Source organism: Thalassophryne amazonica, chromosome 11, assembly GCF_902500255.1.
Source record: "Thalassophryne amazonica chromosome 11, fThaAma1.1, whole genome shotgun sequence".
Lineage (NCBI taxonomy): Eukaryota > Metazoa > Chordata > Actinopteri > Batrachoidiformes > Batrachoididae > Thalassophryne > Thalassophryne amazonica.
Window position 1 is genome coordinate 70,968,932 of NC_047113.1, and position 22,074 is coordinate 70,991,005.

General features: G+C 41.7%; 1 protein-coding gene across 1 annotated transcript in view; it reads left to right on the forward strand.

Annotated features, from left to right (window-relative positions):
• si:dkey-237h12.3 (teneurin-3) overlaps positions 1-22,074 on the forward strand; it is a 515,809-nt gene that overhangs the window by 305,449 nt on the left and 188,286 nt on the right. The window contains 3 exon segments of the mRNA XM_034182118.1: positions 2,482-2,696; positions 14,441-14,651; positions 15,672-15,773. Of these exon segments, the coding sequence (XP_034038009.1) occupies positions 2,482-2,696; positions 14,441-14,651; positions 15,672-15,773 (528 nt within the window).

Genomic DNA, 22,074 nt, shown 5'->3' on the forward strand with positions numbered 1-22,074 from the left:
ATATTTAGATCTTGCCTCTCTTAATGCATCATTTAACATGGAAATAACGTCCCTGAGATGTAACCTATGGACCTCAAGGTGCATGGATTTCCACAAGCGCTCCGTTTTCCGACACAGTCTTCTTAACTCCAAGATACTGTCATTTATCCATGGACATGACTTCTCATGGACATTATTTGTTTTGAAAGGGGCCACCAAGTCCAGTAATGTGGCACAGTGAGAGTTAAAATGATGCATAAGATCACTGACATCCGTACAGTCATTAAAAGCACTGGGATCAAATAAGGCACAAAATCTGTCCGCTGTAGTTTGTGTAATGATCCTCCTTTCTGCCCTTTTAAAGACAGGCCTAGGCTCAGGGGGAACATCAACCTAAAAAAAAAATACAGCTGTGGTCATTCAGGTGGATGTCTTCCACATGCATATTTGTGACGTGTAAGCCAAGAGAAAACACCAAGAGTATGACCCTTCGAGTGGGTGGGGCCTGATACATGTTGTTTAAAATCAAAAGTTTCAGTCATATATAAAAGTTCCAGTGCTGGGTTGGACGTAGTATCATCAATGTGCAGGTTAAAATCTCCAAGAACTAAAACTCTTTCTAATTTTATAAGAGAAGATAAAAAACTGTTGAACTCATGTAGAAAAACCCCTGCAGGGCCAGGAGGGCGATAGATTAAGATACAGTAAAAAGAGTTTAAAGAGCCAACCTTTATTACTTGTGACTCAAAAGAAGAGAAGTGTTCAGTGTCAATCACTCTGCATGTGTATCTGTCCTGATACACAGCAGCAAGACCTCCACCTCTACGAGAGAGGCGGGGCTTCCCAAGAACGCAGCAGCCGACAGGGCACAGTTCGTTTAAGTAAAAAAACTCTCCGTCCTTCTGCTACGTCTCTGTGAGGAACATGACCTCCAAGCTCTCCCTGGTAAAGAGCTCGTTGAGAGAAAAAGCTTTGTTTGCTATCGAGCGCGCATTCAATAGACCAATCTGACTTGATGATGTCATCCCCTTCACGTCAGCTGGTCGCAGCCAGCTCTCGCGGTCACGTGGTCCCCGGCTGTACCGGCGGATCAGCTGTTTCTCCGTTATTGTTGTTGTTGGTGGTGGTGGGGCCTGAGGCCAAGATGAAAGCTGGGCAGACATCTGAGAGCACGAATGCCACAGAGCCGTTCCATCTCATCGCCAGCATCGCAGAGACTCCATACCGGTGTTCTGAGGGAGCGGTGGCTGTGACGCAGCGATTTCATTCACGTCCCACTGAAGAGGAACCATTTGCAACCACCGGTAGCCTCAGTCCGAGCGGGAGAAACCGGCTGACCACATGACCCATTTGATTACGCACTGCATGCCGGCCCTGCGCCCTCTCCTCCTCCTCGAGTTCTTCCTGGGATTGCCTGGGACTCGTAACAGCAGCAGGTATTCCGGGGAAGTGAGCGTGCACACAAACGGTGGGGGGAAAGTTTGTTTGTAGCTGTCTCTGTCATTAAAGCAGCGTTCCATAGACTCTTTGATGTTAAAAAGAGAGCTACGATCATAAGTCCACACAGCATAAGCACAGTTACTGGATACGAGGACTAACAAAAAGGCATACGATGTGAAAATGTGGAATGTGAAAATCAATGCCAAAAACTGACATAAAAGCAGCCGAGCAGTGGCGAGCCCACACACAGGTGCCATCTTGACTCTTGACTCTTGAGTGAATTCCTGTGAATTCCTTCCTTCCTTTGTTGTAGCTGCCACCCTGGGATGGCCACCATACCTTTTTGTGCCAGCTATGGTATACTCAGGCTGGATTACTGATTCCCTTTCAGTGGTAACAAAAGCCTACTTGGCCCCTGGGCTATTTGGATGGAGGTGACTTGAAGACTTTGCTTGGCCTCAACAACAGCGTGTCTTCTTGTACATTCGTCCTAATAGACGCTGTTTGTTTTTTTGTTTTTTTTTTTCCCCACATGAGCTCCAGTCATATTAAAACAAGCTACCTCCTGGTCTTCAGGACATACTTTAAGGGCATCACTCACTAAATTGTTTTGATTTGCTGTTATTGCCCCGGTAAGGTAGAGCTCACCTTATGTGACAGATCCCACTTAGTCTTTATCTGATACTTACTGGGTGAGTCACAGAGAGAAAAGCAGCCAGATGTGGCCACTTAACAATTTTATAAAAAGCCAATTATATCAGCCTGTTTTTAGCAATAACGTCTGCCTCATAGAGTAGACATCATAGCCATTACCTTTAATCCTGTCTTGCATGGTCAGTGCTTATATGGAAAAGATATGACTTATCTTTTCCAAGTCCCATCTTGAATAAAAGATTAGAGTTGCAAAAAAAGATACATTTTCTGGTGCCTAGAAATCAAATAGTTCCACAAGAAAAAAGAAAAAAAATGATTTCCTTTGTGATTGAAGTGTGAAGGTTTGTGATGTCACCCTGACTGTGCTGTTTTCACACTGTAACACCTTGGTGTCTTGCTGTCTTCTAGGAAGGACAAGTGTGCTCCATAAGGAGAACAACTCCATTGACACAGGACAGGTGGAAATAGGAAAGAAGGTGGGTCAGAGTGTCCCACCGGGGGTGTTCTGGCGGTCTCAGCTAAACCTGGAGCAACCACGCTTCCTCAAGTTCAACATTTCTGTACAGAAGAATGCTTTGATCGGCGTCTATGGGCGGAAGGGCCTCGCACCATCTCACACTCAGGTACCTGATTTATCAAATTATTTTAATTTTTACTTGAATGTCTCACTGAAATAAGAAGTAGACCATTTTTGGCTTCTGCGATGTGGAGTTTTTGCATGGCAACATATTCGTGCAGACTTTGGCCCAGGTCCCACTTAGTCAATGATGTTGTTAGATTTAGTTTGATGTTTTCCAGCACTGGAAAATCCATAATTCACAAGAAACAGATGCTGCCTTGCTCTCCAGCATTACTGGCAAACCCACCAGGCAGCTGATGTTGGATGTTGCTCCTCACTCATCAACTCCAGGACACATAGCAAACAATATCACACCCACCTGCAATAACAGGTGTGCTGGTGTTTATTCAGGTAAAAGTGGGCTTCATTGAAAGCTTTGGTTTTCTGTTATACCAAATCCTAATTTATTTTTAGACTGATGTGCTTTTGCCACTTTCTTGTTTCAGATTTCTACCCTTTCCATTCTTAATCAATGGGTATCAATGTATCAATGGATACCCTGAATGTCACACTTGAGAACCTGAGTGAAGACTCAGAGTGTCTGTGTTAGCAAATATCCTGGATTATGACTAAGATCCAGGATTTCAATAATTTTTTTGGATTCAGGGGAGGTGATGGTCTAGTGGTTAAGGTGTTGGGCTTGAGTCCAGAAGATCATGGGTTCAAATCCCCACCTGACTGGAAAATCACTAAGGGCCCTTGGGCAAGGCCTTTAATCCCCTATTGCTCCCGGGGTGTAGTGAGCGCCTTGTATGGCAGCACCCTGACATCGGGGTGAATGTGAGGCATAGTTGTGAAGCGTTTTGTGCGTCTGATGCAGATGGAAAGGTGCTGTATAAATGCAGTCCATTTACCATTTATCCATTAGAAGTGCATCCATATTAGTTAAAAGTGTTGAAATCATTCAACCCTTGACTTACCTGTGACATTCATGTCTCTGGGTCCTTGGCGTTTGACATCAAGAGAAACCTGTGAAGAGCTCATGGATGTTGGTATCTTTACAGGAGAACAAAGGTCCAAGTCATTTGGTTCCTGGTGATTCCTGTCTTACTGTATGATTGTGAGTTCTCTTTGGATGACCCTTGATTACTGCTGGAATGACTTGGTGTCAAATGAACAGATACATAGGGAGATTCACATGAGGAGAATCACTTGTGGTGCCATTTAGCTTGGCATGATCCAGCATGCGGATGCCTCAGTACTGAGGTGGCTGGAGAAGTCCATGTGGATGTCTACGTTTGACCTGGCCAAGACAGACTGATTGTTACAAGTACTTTCAAGACATGCAGATGGACTGATCGTCTAACTGGATGGTTGTTGTCAAAAACCTAAAGGCGGTTCTGTGGTACAGTGGATAGAGAAACATGTGACACCAGCACATGCTCCCAGACCTTACTTGATCTTGGCTGAGGAAGTAGTCTGCAATGGACTGGTGCCCTGTTCAGGGGGAGTTGTATACTCATGTCCACTTCATGCTATGGTATCCGGGAATAAACACTGGCTCAATGGACCTTGAAGTCTGTGTCGGACTTATTTTTCCACATTCCCTAAAGAATCGCAGTACATTTGATGGGCACAACATACAAACGTAGATACAGAACAACATATATTTTATTTCATTATGAAGTTTGTTTACAAAAAGGGCGTAATTTGACTTTAATTCTGAGAAATCTTGATGTAAATGCGTCTTCAGCAGGAAACAGGTCAGCGTTTGTTTCCTTTCTTACTGTCAGCATCAGTTTTCTTGTGTGTGTGTGTGTGTGTGTGTGTGTGTGTGTGTGTGTGTGTGTGTGTGTGTGTGTGTGTGTGTGTGTGTGTGTGTGTGTGTGTGTGTGTGTGTGTGTGTGTTGGGGGGGCTTTGGGGGTGATACGGGCCATTTTTTCTAAACACCTGCTGTTTGCTTATTGAACTGTTTTCTCAAATGCCTGTGTCACTTGAATGTCATTTCTGAGCATCCTAATGTCCAATGCGTCGTGATGGTGATGGAAGCACTCAGACAATGGCTTCTGCTTCTTTTTTTTTCCACCACACTTGAGTGCAAAAGCTCTTAGCTTCACCTTCTTGACATTCTCTCTCAGTAAAGATGTGCTTCAGTCATGTGTGGTGATTTAGGGCCACCCTCCGATGGAAGAAAGTCCAGTGCCAGTGACTACAGGCGAGTTAGATTGCACTTTCAAACTGGTAAAAAAAAAAAAAGAAGAGAAAAACCTAACAAAAATCAAAGACCAAATTTTGCTCATTGCTAAGGTTTGTCCCCATTCAATCAATGAACTTTGATTTTCAAATGGGATTTATGGGTACAACTGAATACAGCATACACTAAAATACAATATTTACATTTTCTGCCTGCTTTGCACAGCATTTTATTGTTAATTTATATTAATTGAATTTACATTCATTGCATTTTTTTAAGAGAGCAACAGCATAAAATTGCATGCATTTTGTTACACAGACCGACATCATGCCTGTATCAGTTTATGATAAACTGTTATCATGAATCATGCATATTTAATGGAACTTGCACTGATCGTTTTCCTTGTAACGGATGTGGATGCAGCAGCCTCTGACATGAGGGTTATTTATATTCATTTTTCATCTGTGGGTCATAGAGCTTTCTCTTATCGTGTCCCTGTTCTGTGGAATGATCTCCCTGCATCAATCAAACAGTCACATTCTGTAGAGACTTTCAAGTCCAGACTTAAGACGCACTTATTTTCCCTTTTGTATGTCTAGCATACTGGCATGGTTTGTTAATATGCTTTCTACACTTTTAAATTCATTTTATAAGGAAACGGAGTGGGCTGCGGCCTCAACTTTATCTAAAGTCTGGGTCTTTTAATGAAGCTTAACTCAAGATTTACTTCCTCCCACTCCTTTTCAGACTAGATTAAACTGGATATGTAATCCAGAAATATAAGTTGTCAAAGCTTGCAAAGAATTTGGTCTTACCATAAGTACAAAGAAGACCAAAATTCTGAGTGAGGATGCCTCACAGCCACCTATACTAAAAAACCACCACAAGCCACTGGAAGTTGTCAACTCCTTCACATACCTTGGCTCCACCATCACTAGCAACACAATGAAGAAATCTGCAAGAGAATTGCCAGAGCTTCAGCCACAATGTCCCGGCTAAAGAAAAGGGTATGGGAAAACACGAAGCTCACCCTCGATACAAAGATTACAAAGTATATCGCTCTTGTGTTCTAAGCACCCTACTCTAGTGAAGCATGGACGACATACACCAACCAGGAGGCTAGGCTCAATACCTTCCACCTTCATTGCCTGAGACGCATCATGGGTATATCTTGGAGGGACAAGATCACCAATACTGAAGTCCTCCTGAGAGCCAAAACTCCAAGCATGAATACCATAATATCCCAGTGCCGCCTCCACTGGCTTGGCCATGTAAGGAGACTTGAGGATGATCAAATACCAAAGGATATAATGTATGGTGAATTGCCTTATGGATCAAGACCCAGAGGTTGCCCCAGACTTAGCTACAAGGATGTGTGTAAGAGAGACATGAAGCTCTTTAACACGGATGCTGGAAACTGGGAAGACATGGCTGAGGATAGAGTAGCCTGGAGAGGTGTAGTGAGAGAGGGAGTAAAGCTGGCAGAGAAAACCAGGTCCCTGATGGCACAACATAGGAGAGCAAACCGACAAGCAAACCACAAACAAAATCAAAAATCACAAACAAAATCAAAGTCCTTCCATATTCCTCTGTCAAGATTGTAGATGTGACTGCCATTCTAGAACTGGCCTCCACAGTCATCGAAGACACTGTAAAGCCCGGTGTGTCAACTTCTGATAATCCATCGTCTCCTTAGACGGATGGATGCCATGATGAAGGTGTCACAGTATTGAGCTGTATATTGTTTGAATGCTGTAGGCTTATGGCAGATTGTATTTTTAAGGTGTGTGCATATTATGTTATCTTTTCTTCACTTTTTCTGTGGTCCAAATAAACCATTCATTCATTCAAGCTTAGGGCTAGTGGCCGGCTATCACCTTAGTATTTCTTCAGTTTTTCTTGTTGCTAAATGCTGATAAATTATATTGTATTTGTTGTCTTTCTGATGCCTAATTCTGTTTTTTTTTTTTTTTTAATGTCTGTTTAAGGTGTGGATCCATCCAGAGAAGGGAGTGGGTGTTTTCCTCTGCAGGCCTGTCGTCCTGGACACCAGCATGGACTCCCAAAATTTCCTGTTTAATTTCCTGTATTGTCATTGTGTCAGTAGCATGGCCCAGCAGAGGGTCACCCCTTTGAGTCTGGTCTGCTTAAGGTTTTGTCCTCAAATCAAGCTGAATTTTTGGCTGTCACACTGGATGTTACATGCCGGTCATCACGCACACGTCTATTAGCAGTACTTTGTTGAAACCTGCATATATGCCGGAGGAGATTTCATGTCCCCAGGACACTACATAAGTGTAAAATCCATGTCCTTTTTATATTAATTGCCTTATTTTCCATTGAGGGGTGGCTTTAAATTGAACCCTGAATTATCAAGACGCTACTTTTGCATCCCAGGCAACTGTTGCAGAGACACTCAAGCTCATCAATACTGGAAACTGTGCCCATTGTGACCACACATAAATTCCATTCTGTTCAGGTAGCAGGGGCACAAATTGATGTATTTACTTAACTGAGCATGAAAGACCCCAATGAGAGGTATTGACTTTTCAACGTATTCACGTCTTGGGAGACAAGAGAACATTTAAGTGCAACAGCCTTTCCATGTTTTTCAAATATAGACTTCTTTCATCTACTATTGAGTGTGTGTCCAAACAAGTCAGAGGAAACAAACTTTTGTGTTTTTTCGTTTCCTGAAGAAGTTGTGCTCAGTCAGTCTAAGTTGGCTCAATCTATATAGGAGGAAGAATTTACAGGCTCTGGGCGTTGCTCTTCTCCATGGGGCATCAGGCGGGCTCTTCACGCTTGGTCTCTTGGCTGTTATTCACCAGCATTGTCGGACTGAGACGAGCTGGGGGGGGGCTTTCACACCGGGTAATCGAGATGTATGCACTTGGCCAGGAGGTTTAGGGCTTGTGGGATTAACTGTTTTATTGCTTCTCCCTCAAGCCAACAACACAAAGAAGTCAACTTCCGCCAGGTTAATATCCCTCCCCTGCCCCCTGCTCAACTCAAAAGGGTTTAAATCACAGTGCTGACTTCACCTGCCCCTCTTTTAATGCTCTGTTTCCTGTCGCCTGCAAGTAAACTGAACAATCGACGGGTTCCGTGTTTGTTTGTCTTTTCTTTGAATCATATTGAATTACATTGTCTGAGTGGGTATTTGTATATTTGCTAAAAGTCATGGCACACCTCATCAGACTGTCTGTTTGTCTGTGTGGGAGGGTGGAAATACTTCAGCAGTCACACAGTTTTTGACTATCTGCAGTCTTTGGTTATCTGGATCAGACTGCCCTTGCAGAAGGCTCATATTACTTAAGGATACTTAGCGCATTTTTAATTTGTTCACACAGACCTTGATTAATGTATTTTCTACTTTATTATCAGTCTCATCTGTCAAAAGAAAAAAAAAAGCCACTTGAAGAGAATAAAACATACAAATATATTAGATGCTCTGGAGTATAAGTCACACCGGGTTTTTTTTCTGTATTATCAGCTCTTTAAATTGGGATTTATTTATTTATTTTGCAGCATACATTTTTATTATTGTCATTTATTCTTTCATTATTGGAGTTTATTTTGTTTTGTACTTTGATTTCTCTGACAAACCCTGTATAAATAGTTATTATTAATTAAGAACATGTGATTTTTCTGTATACAGTAGTGTTCAGAATAATAGTAGTGCTATGTGACTAAAAAGATTAATCCAGGTTTTGAGTATATTTCTTATTGTTACATGGGAAACAAGGTACCAGTAGATTCTCACAAATCCAACAAGACCAAGCATTCATGATATGCACACTCTTAAGGCTATGAAATTGGTCTATTAGTAAAAAAAAAGTCGAAAAGGGGGTGTTCACAATAATAGTAGCATCTGGTGTTGATGCTACAAACTCAAAACTATTATGTTTAAACTGCTTTTTTAGCAATCCTGTGAATCACTAAACTAGTATTTAGTTGTATAACCACAGTTTTTCATGATTTCTTCACATCTGCGAGGCATTAATTTTGTTGGATTGGAACCAAGATTTTGCTCATTTACTAGTGTGCTTGGGGTCATTGTCTTGTTGCAACACCCATTTCAAGGGCATGTCCTCTTCAGCATAAGGCAACATGACCTCTTCAAGTATTTTGACATATCCAAACTGATCCATGATACCTGGTATGCGATATATAGGCCCAACACCATAGTAGGAGAAACATGCCCATATCATGATGCTTGAACCACCATGCTTCACTGTCTTCACTGTGAACTGTGGCTTGAATTCAGAGTTTGGGGGTCGTCTCACAAACTGTCTGCGGCCCTTGGACACAAAAAGAACAATTTTACTCTCATCAGTCCACAAAATATTCCTCCATTTCTCTTTAGGCCAGTTGATGTGTTCTTTGGCAAATTGTAACCTGTTCTTTTATTTAACAGAGGGACTTTGTGGGAGATAATTGCACATAAATTAGCTTCACACAGGCGTCTTCTAACTGTCACAGCACTTACAGGTAACTCCAGACTGTCTTTGATCATCCTGGAGCTGATCAATGGGTGAGCCTTTGCTATTCTGGTTATTCTTCTATACATTTTTATGGTTGTTTTCCATTTTCTTCCATGCATCTCTGTTTTTTTGTCCATTTTAAAGCATTGGAGATCATTGTAGATGAACAGCCTATAACTTTTTGCACCTGCATACAAGTTTTCCCCTCTCCTATCAACTATCAACCTATCCAGAAAATTGATGAACTCACTGACTGAATGCCACACTACTATTACTGTGAACACCTCCTTTTCTACTTTTTTTTTTTTTTACCAATAGACCAATTTCATAGCCTTAAGAGTGTGCATATCATGAATGTTTGGTCTTGTTGGATTTGTGAGAATCTACTGAATCTACTGGTACCTTGTTTCCCATGTAACAATAAGAAATATACTCAAAACCTGGATTAATCTTTTTAGTCACATAGCACTACTATTATCTGAACACTACTGTATAAGTTGAACCGAAGTATAAATTTTAGGAACTTCCAAACTAGTAACAAACAAACAAAACAACAACAAAAAAGCAAATACAAGTCATAGTCTGGAAAATATGGCAATATGTTTGCATGAGATCATGCATAGTGAACCATTTAGGACAATAAAATCCCTGATAAGTTGGCCACCATTTGAAGGCAGCCAACACTAAAATGACTAACTTTCTCAAGTAAATTTAAATGCAGTCTCAGGAGTCACTGGGATTTATTTAATACTTCATCAGAATCAAATTTATTGCCATGTAAGTTCTCACATACAAGGAATTTGATGTGGTGTTATTGATGCATAAACAACAATAATGAAAAGAAAAAAAAATACTTCTGTAAGAAGTAAAAGCGTCAATTAGGCAAGACTATGTTTACTGTTAAATAACTATAACATAGTGGGTGGGACTGTGCAAAAACATACAGTTGGCGTGCAGGTGTACAGTACTTTTCAGTGCCCGTATGACCAATCTGTACTTTATGGAAGTGTATATGTGTCTGTGTGTGTGTGTGTGTGGGGGGGGGGGGGGGTAAATGGGGGTCTCTGGCATTATTCATTAGTCTAGGTTTGAATGGAAAAAAGCAGTTTGTTTTTTTTTTGTCTTGAGCTTTTTTGTCTTGATGGACCTAAGGGCGTCTGCCAGACAGGAGGATGACCAAAAGTTTGTGTCCTGGATGAGAGGGATCGGCCACAATCATCCTTGCTCACCTCAGGGCCCTGGAGGTGTAGAGGTCCTGTAAGGATGGCAGATTGTAGTTGATCACCTTTTCTGCTGTGTGGTTGATATGCTGCAGTGATCATGATGATGTCTCACGGTATGGTGGCAAAAATTGGAGGCTAACCAGTGATCTAAGGTGATGGCTGGATGTCTTTGATACATATTCTCTCCAGAGGATCCTTGGGTACTGCTGGAATGACTTTGAGCCAATAAAGCCATATTTTTGGGAGACTAAGATGAGGAGCGTCACTTATGACATTTTAGCCATGTGGTGTGTTTCTCTGTGCATGTTCCAGCACACAGGTGTCTCAGTGTTGAGGACCCCGTTTGCTGGAGAATGTCAAGATGATGGACTGAGTGTCTGCCTGGGTAGTTGCCATCTGTTACGCTTCTGCAGTGTGATGGGTGCAGTGGCACACTCAGTCCTGATCCAACTCATTGATGCTTTAAAACATTTCCTTGTGTGCATAAACTGTTCACTCAGAGTCTGTAGATGCTTCCAACACAGTGCCATAATTGCACAAGGAGACATGCAAGAAAATTGAAACAGCTGCTGGTTTGACAGAGACTTTCTCCCAGAAGCATGAAGTTCACTGCACTCACCCTAAGCCAAAGTAAAGCTTAATTAAAGTGTGCCTGTCCGTAACTATTACTGAGTACAAGTGCTTTAAAGAGAGGCAGCTGGAATGTGCGGTGCCCCGGACGGAATGACTTGTCCGGATGTGCTGCCGGAATTATTTAATTATTTATCTTGTACGAATGACTCAATCAAATTGTCAGAAAAAAAAACCTGTATGTCATTTGCACAATTTCATAAAATGTGGCCTCTAATTTTTTTTCCTCTCTCTATGGCCACTCTGGATGTCTGTAGTCTCGATCTTCATTATCTCATCAGAAAAGTATCTGGCTCATTAGATTGCTTGTCACAACTTTCTTCTACAGTATCTTTGTACAGTTGGCTTGTTAGGTCATATGTTATTTTTTTTTTTTCAGTTTTCCTGTCTGAAACAGGCTTGATTAGCACAGAGTGAGTGTTAGTACAAAAGCAGTTCAGAAACAGGAACGTAATGAGCACCCCACAATAAAATATTGAAATATGTAGAGGTGCAGAGTTGTGCAATTTTTTGGCGCATTTGATACAATGTCATAATGAAAATGGAGTTTGGAAAAATAAAGTTAATTTGCAAACTGGGTCACTCCATGTTGATAGGATTACAATAACAGCAAAATTTGGGCAGGTATTAGATTATCATAAAAAATTGCTCTGATTGTAATTCCGTTACCGCAGAGAAGCTAAAGAAGCTTCACGTTTTTATTGTACACTATTTTTGGAGCTGCCCTGAAGACATGACCACTGTTGTAAATGCAAACTGTAGTGACTCAGTAATATTCAGGAGTTTTCTTTTTTTATTATTATTCTTACCACTGGTGTGGGAAAAAAAAAACTTGAGATTTACATATTTAAGCGTGCATGTCTGAAATCATCACTTGAAAGCATCTCAGCTGGTTCCGGTCAAATCCAGGCCAGTGTCTTGGCAGTTCTTTAAAGCCCTCTGAAAACTGTCTCATCACTGAATTCAAATCCAATCACGCCTTACAACCAGTTGCTGCGCCGACACGGAGCATCACACCGCTAAGCAGCCCACAGACTCTGATCCGAGCCAGGAGTCTCGTGTGTAGGCTCGGTACATCTGTGTACATAAAAAGTGCTCTAACCTGAGGATCTGTTAGCATCTGCTCTCCTCCTCTGCAGCCTGAAGCCTGTCTGAGGTTTGCTGCTATGTGCTGCTCTGTTTCCTGCTGCGGCGCTCGATAGCTTTCAGCTTCCGTCCAAATCAGGTTCAGATGTTGAGCAGGTGCAACGAGAAGCCAGAGAGCAGATGCACCGCATTACCCGCTTCACTTTGGTCGGAGCGACTCATTATGCCTTGTTTATACCATAAATCAGTGTTTGTTTAAAAAAAAAAAAATATGAACCCTCCCCATCCCTGTCACTTCCTTAAATTACCACAGCCCTCCTGGAGGCACCCTGGTTTCCTTGGCTCGCTTCTGGCCATCTTTCATTATTTTAATTGTACCTAACGCACATTAAGGCTTGGGGTGCAGGTGCAGCTCAGACATGTGGGACACCCGGAGACACTTTCATACACTGGGTTGCCTGTGAATCGTTTTAATTGCTACACCCTGGACACCACGCTGAGGGTTGTGGGTATTGGGGTGGGTATGGTGGGACACTGTGGTAGCTGCACATAATCTGTTGCAATGCTAAAAATCATTTACTTAATGGTGTAAAGAAGCAATGACTCAAGGGGAAGAAGAAAAATTAAGCAAATAAATAAAAATATGCTGGCCACTGCATTCACAGGAAAACATGAGTAAGTACAGATTGTACTTATTTTTGCTGTATATATCCATCAGCAGCCGTGCGGCTCTGTGCATACCCAATCCCATCAGATCTCAGGCGTTAAAGCCCATTCACACCGTGAGGTGAGATGGTTGACGCTGGGCAATATAACAGATTCTGAAAATTTCTGGAATGCCAGAGAAGACTTACTCCAGGGGTCAAAATTTTGTGTCTTCAACTCAGGTTGATGTAGCTCAGTGGAGAGCGGGTGCACTGGCAGTGCACTGTGTGGCACATCAGCGCAGCTGATTGTTGACTCCACGTTTGAGATCTCACGTGATATAGCCTCAGTAAACCCAATGTAACTCCGTGAGTGCGTCACTACCTAATGATGTGTCGTTGAGATAGGTTCGGGTCTGGAAAACAGCAGAAGAACAACCTCCTGAAGGTTGACCTCCTGAATCACAACCTCGAGAGGTGCTGCGTTGGACAGGAACACCTGGGAAGAACAAATGAGAATCTGAGCAAGCTGGCGAGCACTGATCCACACGGGAGTAGAAATTTTTGAAAAAGTGCCGACCAACAACACAGAGGAGATGATGAGAGACAACAAGATCCTGACCGGCAGAAGCTTCCCGCAGCAACCACATGCAGCGTCTGTCAGAAATGGTGCGCATCAAGACTGTGCCTGTTTAATCATCTCCATGTCCACCCTCCCATCCGGGAATTGTTCAAGAAACAGTCTTCCTCACCACTGAGGGATTGCCACCATGACAACATATTCCTTCACATTTATACGCATTTCTTTATGTTCAAGAGATCCAGAGGAGGTGGTGCATCCAATCAAGCCTCTGACGTTGGCATGTTGCATGTTGCAAATTTGTTTGGGATCCAGATGAATATTAGTGTTGCCCAATTTCATTCTGTCAGAAAACAGCATAAAAGTTCTGATTAATACACCACCAGGAGATGCAGGTGTTTCTTCATGTAGAACTGGAGTTGCATCAGGACGAACAATCATCTTAAATCTTGATCTACTGTAGTGACCCTGAGCAACTGAAAGTAGTCAAAAGCTTTCTTGGGGATTATATTTCATTGTACAGCCTGTAAGAGTGCAGGTGTTGCTTTTTCTTTCTTTTGTTAGGATTTTGTTCTCATCCTGAATGTTTACTATCTGCATTAATTTAATGCCTAAGGGGTTATAATATATGATGAATAGTGCCAGAGATTTTTAATTTTAACGTTCTGATTATTTGCTTCTGTTCCATATCAACTCTCCAGACAATATTTATCTGCACCAAATGAATGTCTCTGAAAAATCAACATTTATTATTTTTGAACATTTGCTGTGCACACAATTTTCTTCTGCTGGCATCCTGAAATGACATTTTGAAGAGTTCCTGTTCGATTGTTTGGAGAAGCTGCATGCAAGTGATGCTGCGGTAAACTTCTTAAACCCACTTAGTTTCCGGTGTCGTTTTTAATGAGATGAAATTGTCCTACCGTCTAAATCTGCATGAATTTCTTATGCCTGTTTTTTCAGTACGACTTCGTTGAGCTGTTGGACGGCAGCCGGCTCATCGCCAAAGAACATCGGACTCCAAATGAACCAGAGACGAGGTTGAGGCTGGAGCATCCAGTTACTGTCCATCAGGCCGGCTTCATCCAGTACCTGGACTCAGGGGTGTGGCATGTGGCGTTTTATAATGATGGACGCAGCGTGGAGGCGGTGTCCTACAACACCATCATTCAGGGTAAGGGGGCGGGTTTTTGGGAGGGGGGAGGGGATGCGTCTGCTGTGACGGTTGTGATTGGAACGAGTGACATAATGACAGGTTTCCAGGGCTTTAATTTCCTTAACCAGCTGTGTTTGCGTGATCATCAATTGTGCAGTTGCCGTACCAACCGAGTAAAAGGCCGATCTGTGTTTTCAACCAATGGTGGTGGACTAATGCACTCAGTGCTGTAACCACCGACCATACATGGCGGCATTGATCCTTCCGTCGTAACAACTCTGCTGACTGTCCTTGCAGGTTCTGAGGTTGGACAAAAAAAACCCCACTCAGGTCACGTTAACGTTTTCCTTTTTCTATTTCCTTTGGGAACCTCCATTGATCCGCCGCTACAGATATGAAGGTATTGATGTGTGAGGTCAAAATTGCCTGTCTCCGACGACAGCTCAATGAACATCCAATACGAGGCAGAGTAATAACAGAAAGGTTTGCCTTCTTAACGCCGCTCAAAATGAGGGCCCCGGTCTTTTGGGGGCGCCCTTTATGAGCAATGGTCTGTTGAATGAACACAAGAACTGTCTGTAGGATATGTCAGATTAACTTCAACTTAGAGCGGATTTGAGCTGTAAACACTCAAGAGACTGCGCGGCTTCTGTGGGCATGATCAGTCATTCACGGGGCGGAGGAGGACTGAGGCAGAACCGGAGACGGCAGGAAGGAAAAATGTGTCAACCAAATGGAATTATGTGGTGTAATTTAAAGCGGCTGTGAGGCGCTCGCGTCGATGTGAGTATTTGGTATGCAGTATGCATGTTATGGAGGCTTGGACCTTAGTGGGACATGGACAAATAGCTGTAAATGTATTCTGTGCCTGAGGGGAGCACAGAACATGAGGGATGCCTCCCTGTATCCCTGCAGGGAAAGAGAAAGAAGAAGTTGTGGCTGCGGTCCTCCAGTGTTACATTCGTGATCCTTCTTGCATTTCGTATTAAAAGCTGCTAAGACGTTAATTCCTGGACTTCCACTCTGCTGTACCCACAGAATCTGTGACGGAGTGCACGCACAACTGCTACGGGAACGGAGAGTGTGTGGCGGGATCGTGCCACTGTTTCCCAGGATTCATCGGACCTTACTGTTCCAGAGGTATTTCTATCCGTCCTGCTCATTCTTGGTATTTACCTGAGCCATGAGGCATGGTTGTCTCTGCATGATTCGGCATGCCCAGAGGCTGGATAAGGCCGAGGACACGCTCACATTTCACCTAGTTGCAGCAGATAGATAGTAACTTCTAAGTGTTGACGGACCGCTTGTCTGTCTTCATGGTTGCCATCCAGGTCAGTACACAGGGTGGTTCCATGGTTTGGTGGATGCAGCGATGTGCAGCACCAGCATATGCTCGCAGACCTGATTTGATGTTCCTGCTTAATTGTGAAAAATACTTTCTGCTGTTTGCAGCTATTACAGCTGGAGCTGTTATTCGTATTATTTTCATCATCAATTATATTGCTGGTTAATATTGTCTTTATTCACATAATTGGAGCGGTCTCTGTGGTTATGAAAAGAGTGGGACGCACTGACACTGCAGAGCAAAAAGGTCAGGGTTCAACCCAAGCCTCAACCTCCAGCCGTCTGAAATGAAGCTAACCTGGAAGCGGAACATCTTGCACTTCCTTGAATAGCCGCTTGAGGCTAGCTCCAAAAGTGAATTAATTGCCATAGCAGCCCATGTTAAAATGACCAGCTTTGAAGGAAAAATAAATGTATAAAGTCTGGTACAAAAAAAAAGAATTTATGAGCCCTATAAAGACTTTCCCCATCCATGAGAATTTTTTTTTTTTTAAATCACTCACCAGTTTAAGATATTTTATGCTATATGGGTTGGGTTGCTTTGAGTGGGAGGTAGCCTGTGCTGTGAACAGAGTCCAGAACCCTGCTAACAGAGACGGCTTGCAGAGGCAACTAGTTGTTGTGGACTGACTGTCTGTCCTTTCAGAGCATTTTATTACAGGTATCTAATAATATGGTTTATTGTGTGGTTAGTTCAGCTATATTTCAATTTATTTCATTTATATAGCGCCAAATCACAACAAAGTTGCCTCAAGGCACTTCACACAAGTAAGGTTTAACCTTTACAACCCCCAGAGCAAGCACACAGGTGACAGTGGTAAGAAAAAAACTCTCTCTGAGGAAAAAACCTCAAGCAGACCAGACTTAAAGGGGTGACCCTCTGCTTGGGCCATGCTACCAACACAAATTAAAAAACAATTCAAAAAATGAATACACAGGAGATGTTACTGGTGCACAGGACAGGAGGGCCTCAGAAAACAGACACCACACCCATCCCTGGATGGAGCTGCACCTCAAACAGAGAGAAAAAAAACTGAATCAGGCATCAGAAACACAACAAATACAGTATAATTTGTCAGTTAGTCATTAAGGGCCCCTTCACAAATAGTACGAATAAGTACAACTCAGGGCGACTCACGGCGAAACAGCTTGTATGAGCGAACCACGAAAACATTGCCCTGATGGGCAGGTGTGCACAATCCCGGTGTGTTGGTTTGTGCATACAACAGTGTCTTACAAGCAGGAACACAGTGCAAGCAGCTGCACCACATCACACCACTGATGTGGAGAATAAAAAAGTAAAAACCAGCTGTATAATTGGTGAATATCACTGGGTTGATATAAATAATACATAAAAGGGGACACAATACAGAAGCCCATGGTTAAATAACCCTGGTTAAAAAAAATTTCACTCATGGGATTCGAACCCATAAGCTCTGGTTACCAGATGGAAATGTTACCACTGTGCTACTATCGCTGGCAAGTTATTAGTGCAGAAAAATGCCTGAAATCAACAAAGACATGGACAAAGGGCGCTGTGTCCAACTCCTGCAGCCCGGCAAAAGGCGAAAGATGTTTTATATATTTCCATGTGAGGACAGCAGGCAGAGACACGTGCTTCATGGAGGAATGTCCTAGTTCATGTCCTTCCTAACATGTAACGTGTTCTTAAGCTGGGTCATCCAGGAGCAGAGATCTTTACAGCCACTGCTTGTATGGCAGCACCCTCACATCGTGGTGAATGTGAAGCATTATTGTAATGCGCTTCGAGCATCTGATGCAGATGGAAAAGCACTATATAAATGCAGTCCATTTACCATTTACATTTCTTTACCCATTTATGAGTGGGCCAGGAGTTAGGAACACTGCCTACATGACAAAGAACCACACATTTTAAGGTTCAAAACTGCTCTTCAGAAAACCTGTGGGTGACATCACCGTGGGTTTGTATAGTATATATACAATCTATGGTTCAAATACAGGTCTTTGTTATTTTGCTCTAGCCTGCAATCAGGAACATGCACATTATTCTAATTGCTTGCTCTCAATTGACCAATTAGTGTACATTAGTCCTGTGATCAGTACATGCTGGAACAGGCTCTCTCAATAGTAATTAGCTCTGAGCATTAGCAACCAAATTGTGGAATCATTGTTTATTTGTGCAGACTGAAGCTCATCAGAGGAGCTGACTGTCATCTGTCCATCATGAAATTGAAACATGAAAATCAAGAAATTGCATGAAGTTCCCAGATGCCACAGAGAGACTTGCAATTTGCACAGAACGTCTACTCAAAGGAAACCAAGAGAATAACCAGTGGAAAGCTGCAAAAAATACTTCCATAGGAATTGGTGGATGTATGATAAATACAAAATCTCCATTCCTTGACTCCTGAGCCATCAGTGCTACATTATACATGTTTAATGTTCAACATTCTTGGTGAAACATAGTATGGATGAGATGTTGCTGCTTTATATTGTATTTATCATACATCTACCTATTCCTATGGAAGTGTTTTGTGCAGCTTTCCTCAAGTTGTCCTCTCGGTATGCTTTCTGGAGAAGTTTTGTGTGACGTTCATTAAATCTGTCTTGGTCAGGTGGAAACTTGATACAATTTCCAGTGGATGACTGATGAATGACAGTAGAGAATCGGAACATCTCGCAACATGTTTCACTAAGAATGTTGATTAAACATGTAGGACAGCTGCCCTGATGATCTACTGCAGGAATCGAGGGATGGTAACAACACTACCAGAATTAGAAAATAATTCGAATTTGATGATATTCAGGCAAGTACAGCTATGCATCAGTGACTGTAACACTTCCCCTTTGGAGGTACTGTCGCTACTGTAAAATTCATACAATTCAGCCTGGAATTCTATCTGGACCCTTGCAACCTGCAACAAATGTGTGCTAAAAGTTTTAGAGATATATATTGCTGAGTCTCCAAAATACTTCTGTGTTTGTGGAGGAAACTAGTCCAAAACAAATCTTAAGTATTACAACTCTGTGGTGGGTACAGTGAAAGTTAGCTTTGATAACTGCTAATCTACTAAATTAATTGTGATGACGCTAAACTGATAAATAGCTAAAACATTTAGCAGAAGCTACTGATAACTGCTAAAATTTATTATATGATTTTTTTTTTTCTGAAAAACAGACCTAAAGAGCTGAAAATGTAATATATTTTGGAGCCACCACCACCACCAAAAAAAAGAAGCATGGCAAGATCATGGATGGGTGGATGGATAATAATTCACAATAATTCACTAGCCACAGTACAGAAAATATTAAACAAGAAATACTAATAAATAAAAATAAACATGGAAAATAATTTTCCTCGAGGTGATGTGTCAACCAGCGAAGTTGACAGTGACGTGTACTGGACGCCTACATGGATTCTCATCAGTTGTTGTGTTGTGTTCTGTATTGTAAACCTTTTTGGTAGAATGGCTTAAGCAGAGGGTCACCCCTTTGAGTCTGGTCTGCTTGAGGTTTCTTCCTCAAATCATCAGAGGGAGTTTTTCCTTACCACTGTCACCTGTGTGCTTGCTCTAGGGGTTTGTAGGGTTAGACCTTACTTATGTGAAGTGCCTTGAGGCAGCTTTGTTGTGATTTGGCACTTTATAAACTAAATAAATTGAAATTAAAAATAAATTGATGTGTGTTGGCTTTGCACAATGTCGATTCTGCTGATTGGATTTGAGTACAACCTCCAACATGAACTAATGTATGATTTTAGGGTTTACAAACAGGTTTGACTGTTAAACTTGTTTAAATGTCAGCTGACTTAAAGTTAGAAGAACTAAATTTCGTGGAAGGGAATTGGTTCGCTAATGATTTTCAACGTTAGCTGATATACTGATTCACTAACAAAAACATTAGCTTCTTTTATTAGCTGTTAGCCGATTAGCTGAACTCTGCCCATCACTGCTGACCCTTAAACAAAATTATTTACAAGATCAAATTTTATGTCAAATCACTACTTACCCTCAGATCAGGCAGAATTTTCTACCATGCAAATTATGCCCACAGGGCTGCACATTAATGGACCCAGAATTTTGAATTTCAGTCCACATTTCCCACAGAAAGTGGAAATTGTTTAAATTGGGCCAAAACTGCAAAATGCTACTCTTTGTATGGTTCTCATTCCGTCAGTATGAATTTGTAACAAAGAAAACCAAGTCCACTTTGAAACCAAGGCGACTTTAAAATTTCTATCCATATTTGTAGCAATGGTTGAAATAAAACAAATCACAGTAATTGTGATAACCTGCACTGGTGTAATTTGTTCATGCAAAAATATGAACAGAAAGCACCATACTGTTTTTGGTCTATCCCAGAAGAACATGGTGCAAAAGGAGAAGCTCTCTCCAATCTCATTGTACTTTTTGTATAATGACAATATATTACTCTGAATAGCACAATTACTTCCAAAGATTGACTTTTTTTTCACAAATTGATACAATAGATGTATTGTTTTAAGAAAATTCTACTTTCTGCTCTCTCAGCAGCAGGACAGCTTGTTCTGTTCTTCAGATCCCATTTGAATGCCAACTGAAATAGTCAGGAGAGTCTTGAAGCACAATTTGGTGTGTATTTCCATGATGCTTCACTGCTACTAAAGATTGCTGAACATCGAGAGACGGTACAGTCTTGTACTGTTTATATTGAATTGGGTTATGGGACTATAAGTTCATAATGTTAACATTACAAAATAATCATGAAATATTATATAAGATTTGACTGTTGTCGCTTGAGTTGATGCCTCATTGGTTGACAACTATGTTGCTCAGTTCTACATGGCAATAATATTTTATTGTTGTCAAATAGATTTTTTTTATGCTTTAGTGCTGTAACTTTATTTGGAAACAGTCTTTAAGCATAACATTGTTTTTTTTTTTTTTTTTTTTTTTTTCTGGCAACTCCTGTTTGGTCAGTGTTGTCACGGCAAATTATGGGTTCCTACTCCATTGGAACTGTTTGTTTTCATGATCCACTTTTTCATTTTGCACAAATTGTTGATCTCACTGTAAATCTACAACAAAGTATCTAATTTGCATGTTTTGATGACTGGAGGAAATTGGAGATGTAGGGACTAGGTGTTGTTGGGCTTGAACCCAGGATCTTCTTGCTGTGCTGCTACATGACTGATAGCATTATATTTGAGTGAATTAACAATCAATGTCAACTTGTGTGTCTAACTGATGACTTCCAATAGCTATCTGGGCATTGTCATGCTAAATGAGATTTTTAACTTTGCCATGGTTCCTGAGGTTGTCTTGTTTTGGTGGTGCATGATAGGGCGAAGTTCTCAACTCAGCTAGCAAAACGGAGCCATACATTTGTTAGCCTTCAGTTGTGGGCAATCTTCATGGAATAAAGTGAAGTGCGACACAGGCATGAGAATTCCCTGCAGATTGTACCTGAGGGTGCACTAGTCTCATGTTCTACTGCAATTATGGTAATTTATACAGGGAACTTGTGTAGCATTTTCCATTGCTGGATAAGGTCCATTTCTATCAGTATCAATGTACTTACTTAGATTTTAGCCAGCCAGTATAGCTGTAACAATTGATACCACCACATTATCTCAAATGGATGCACAGATGATGTCTTGATAACTGTTTGGCCTAAATCCAACCAACAACCAACCAACTGTCCTTGTTCAGCAACAGAAAAAGCTATGCAGGTCCATCATATCAATCACTGTAATTGTGGCAGAACATGAGTCTAACATCAACGAGGATATGCATGGATCCTGAGGAAATTCCCATGCCTGCCATGGAAATGCTCACCTGAAATTGTCCGTAGAGACTCTGCCAAAAGTATTCACCCATCCACTATAGTGACTGAGCCAGAAACCAAGGGTGACCTAATTGGGACCACATAAGGGGGGCAAATAACATTTAGAATCCAGCCTCAGTATAGCATGGCCAACATAACAATTTATGGTGGCCATCCCAGTGTGGAAGCTATAGCCAGGTAGGGCTATAGCTCAAGAAAGTTTGCACAGGGGTCAACATTTAAAAATATTCCATATTGAAAAGTACACCACATTATTTTGTCTGATTGCTGGGATTCTGAAAAGGTGTAG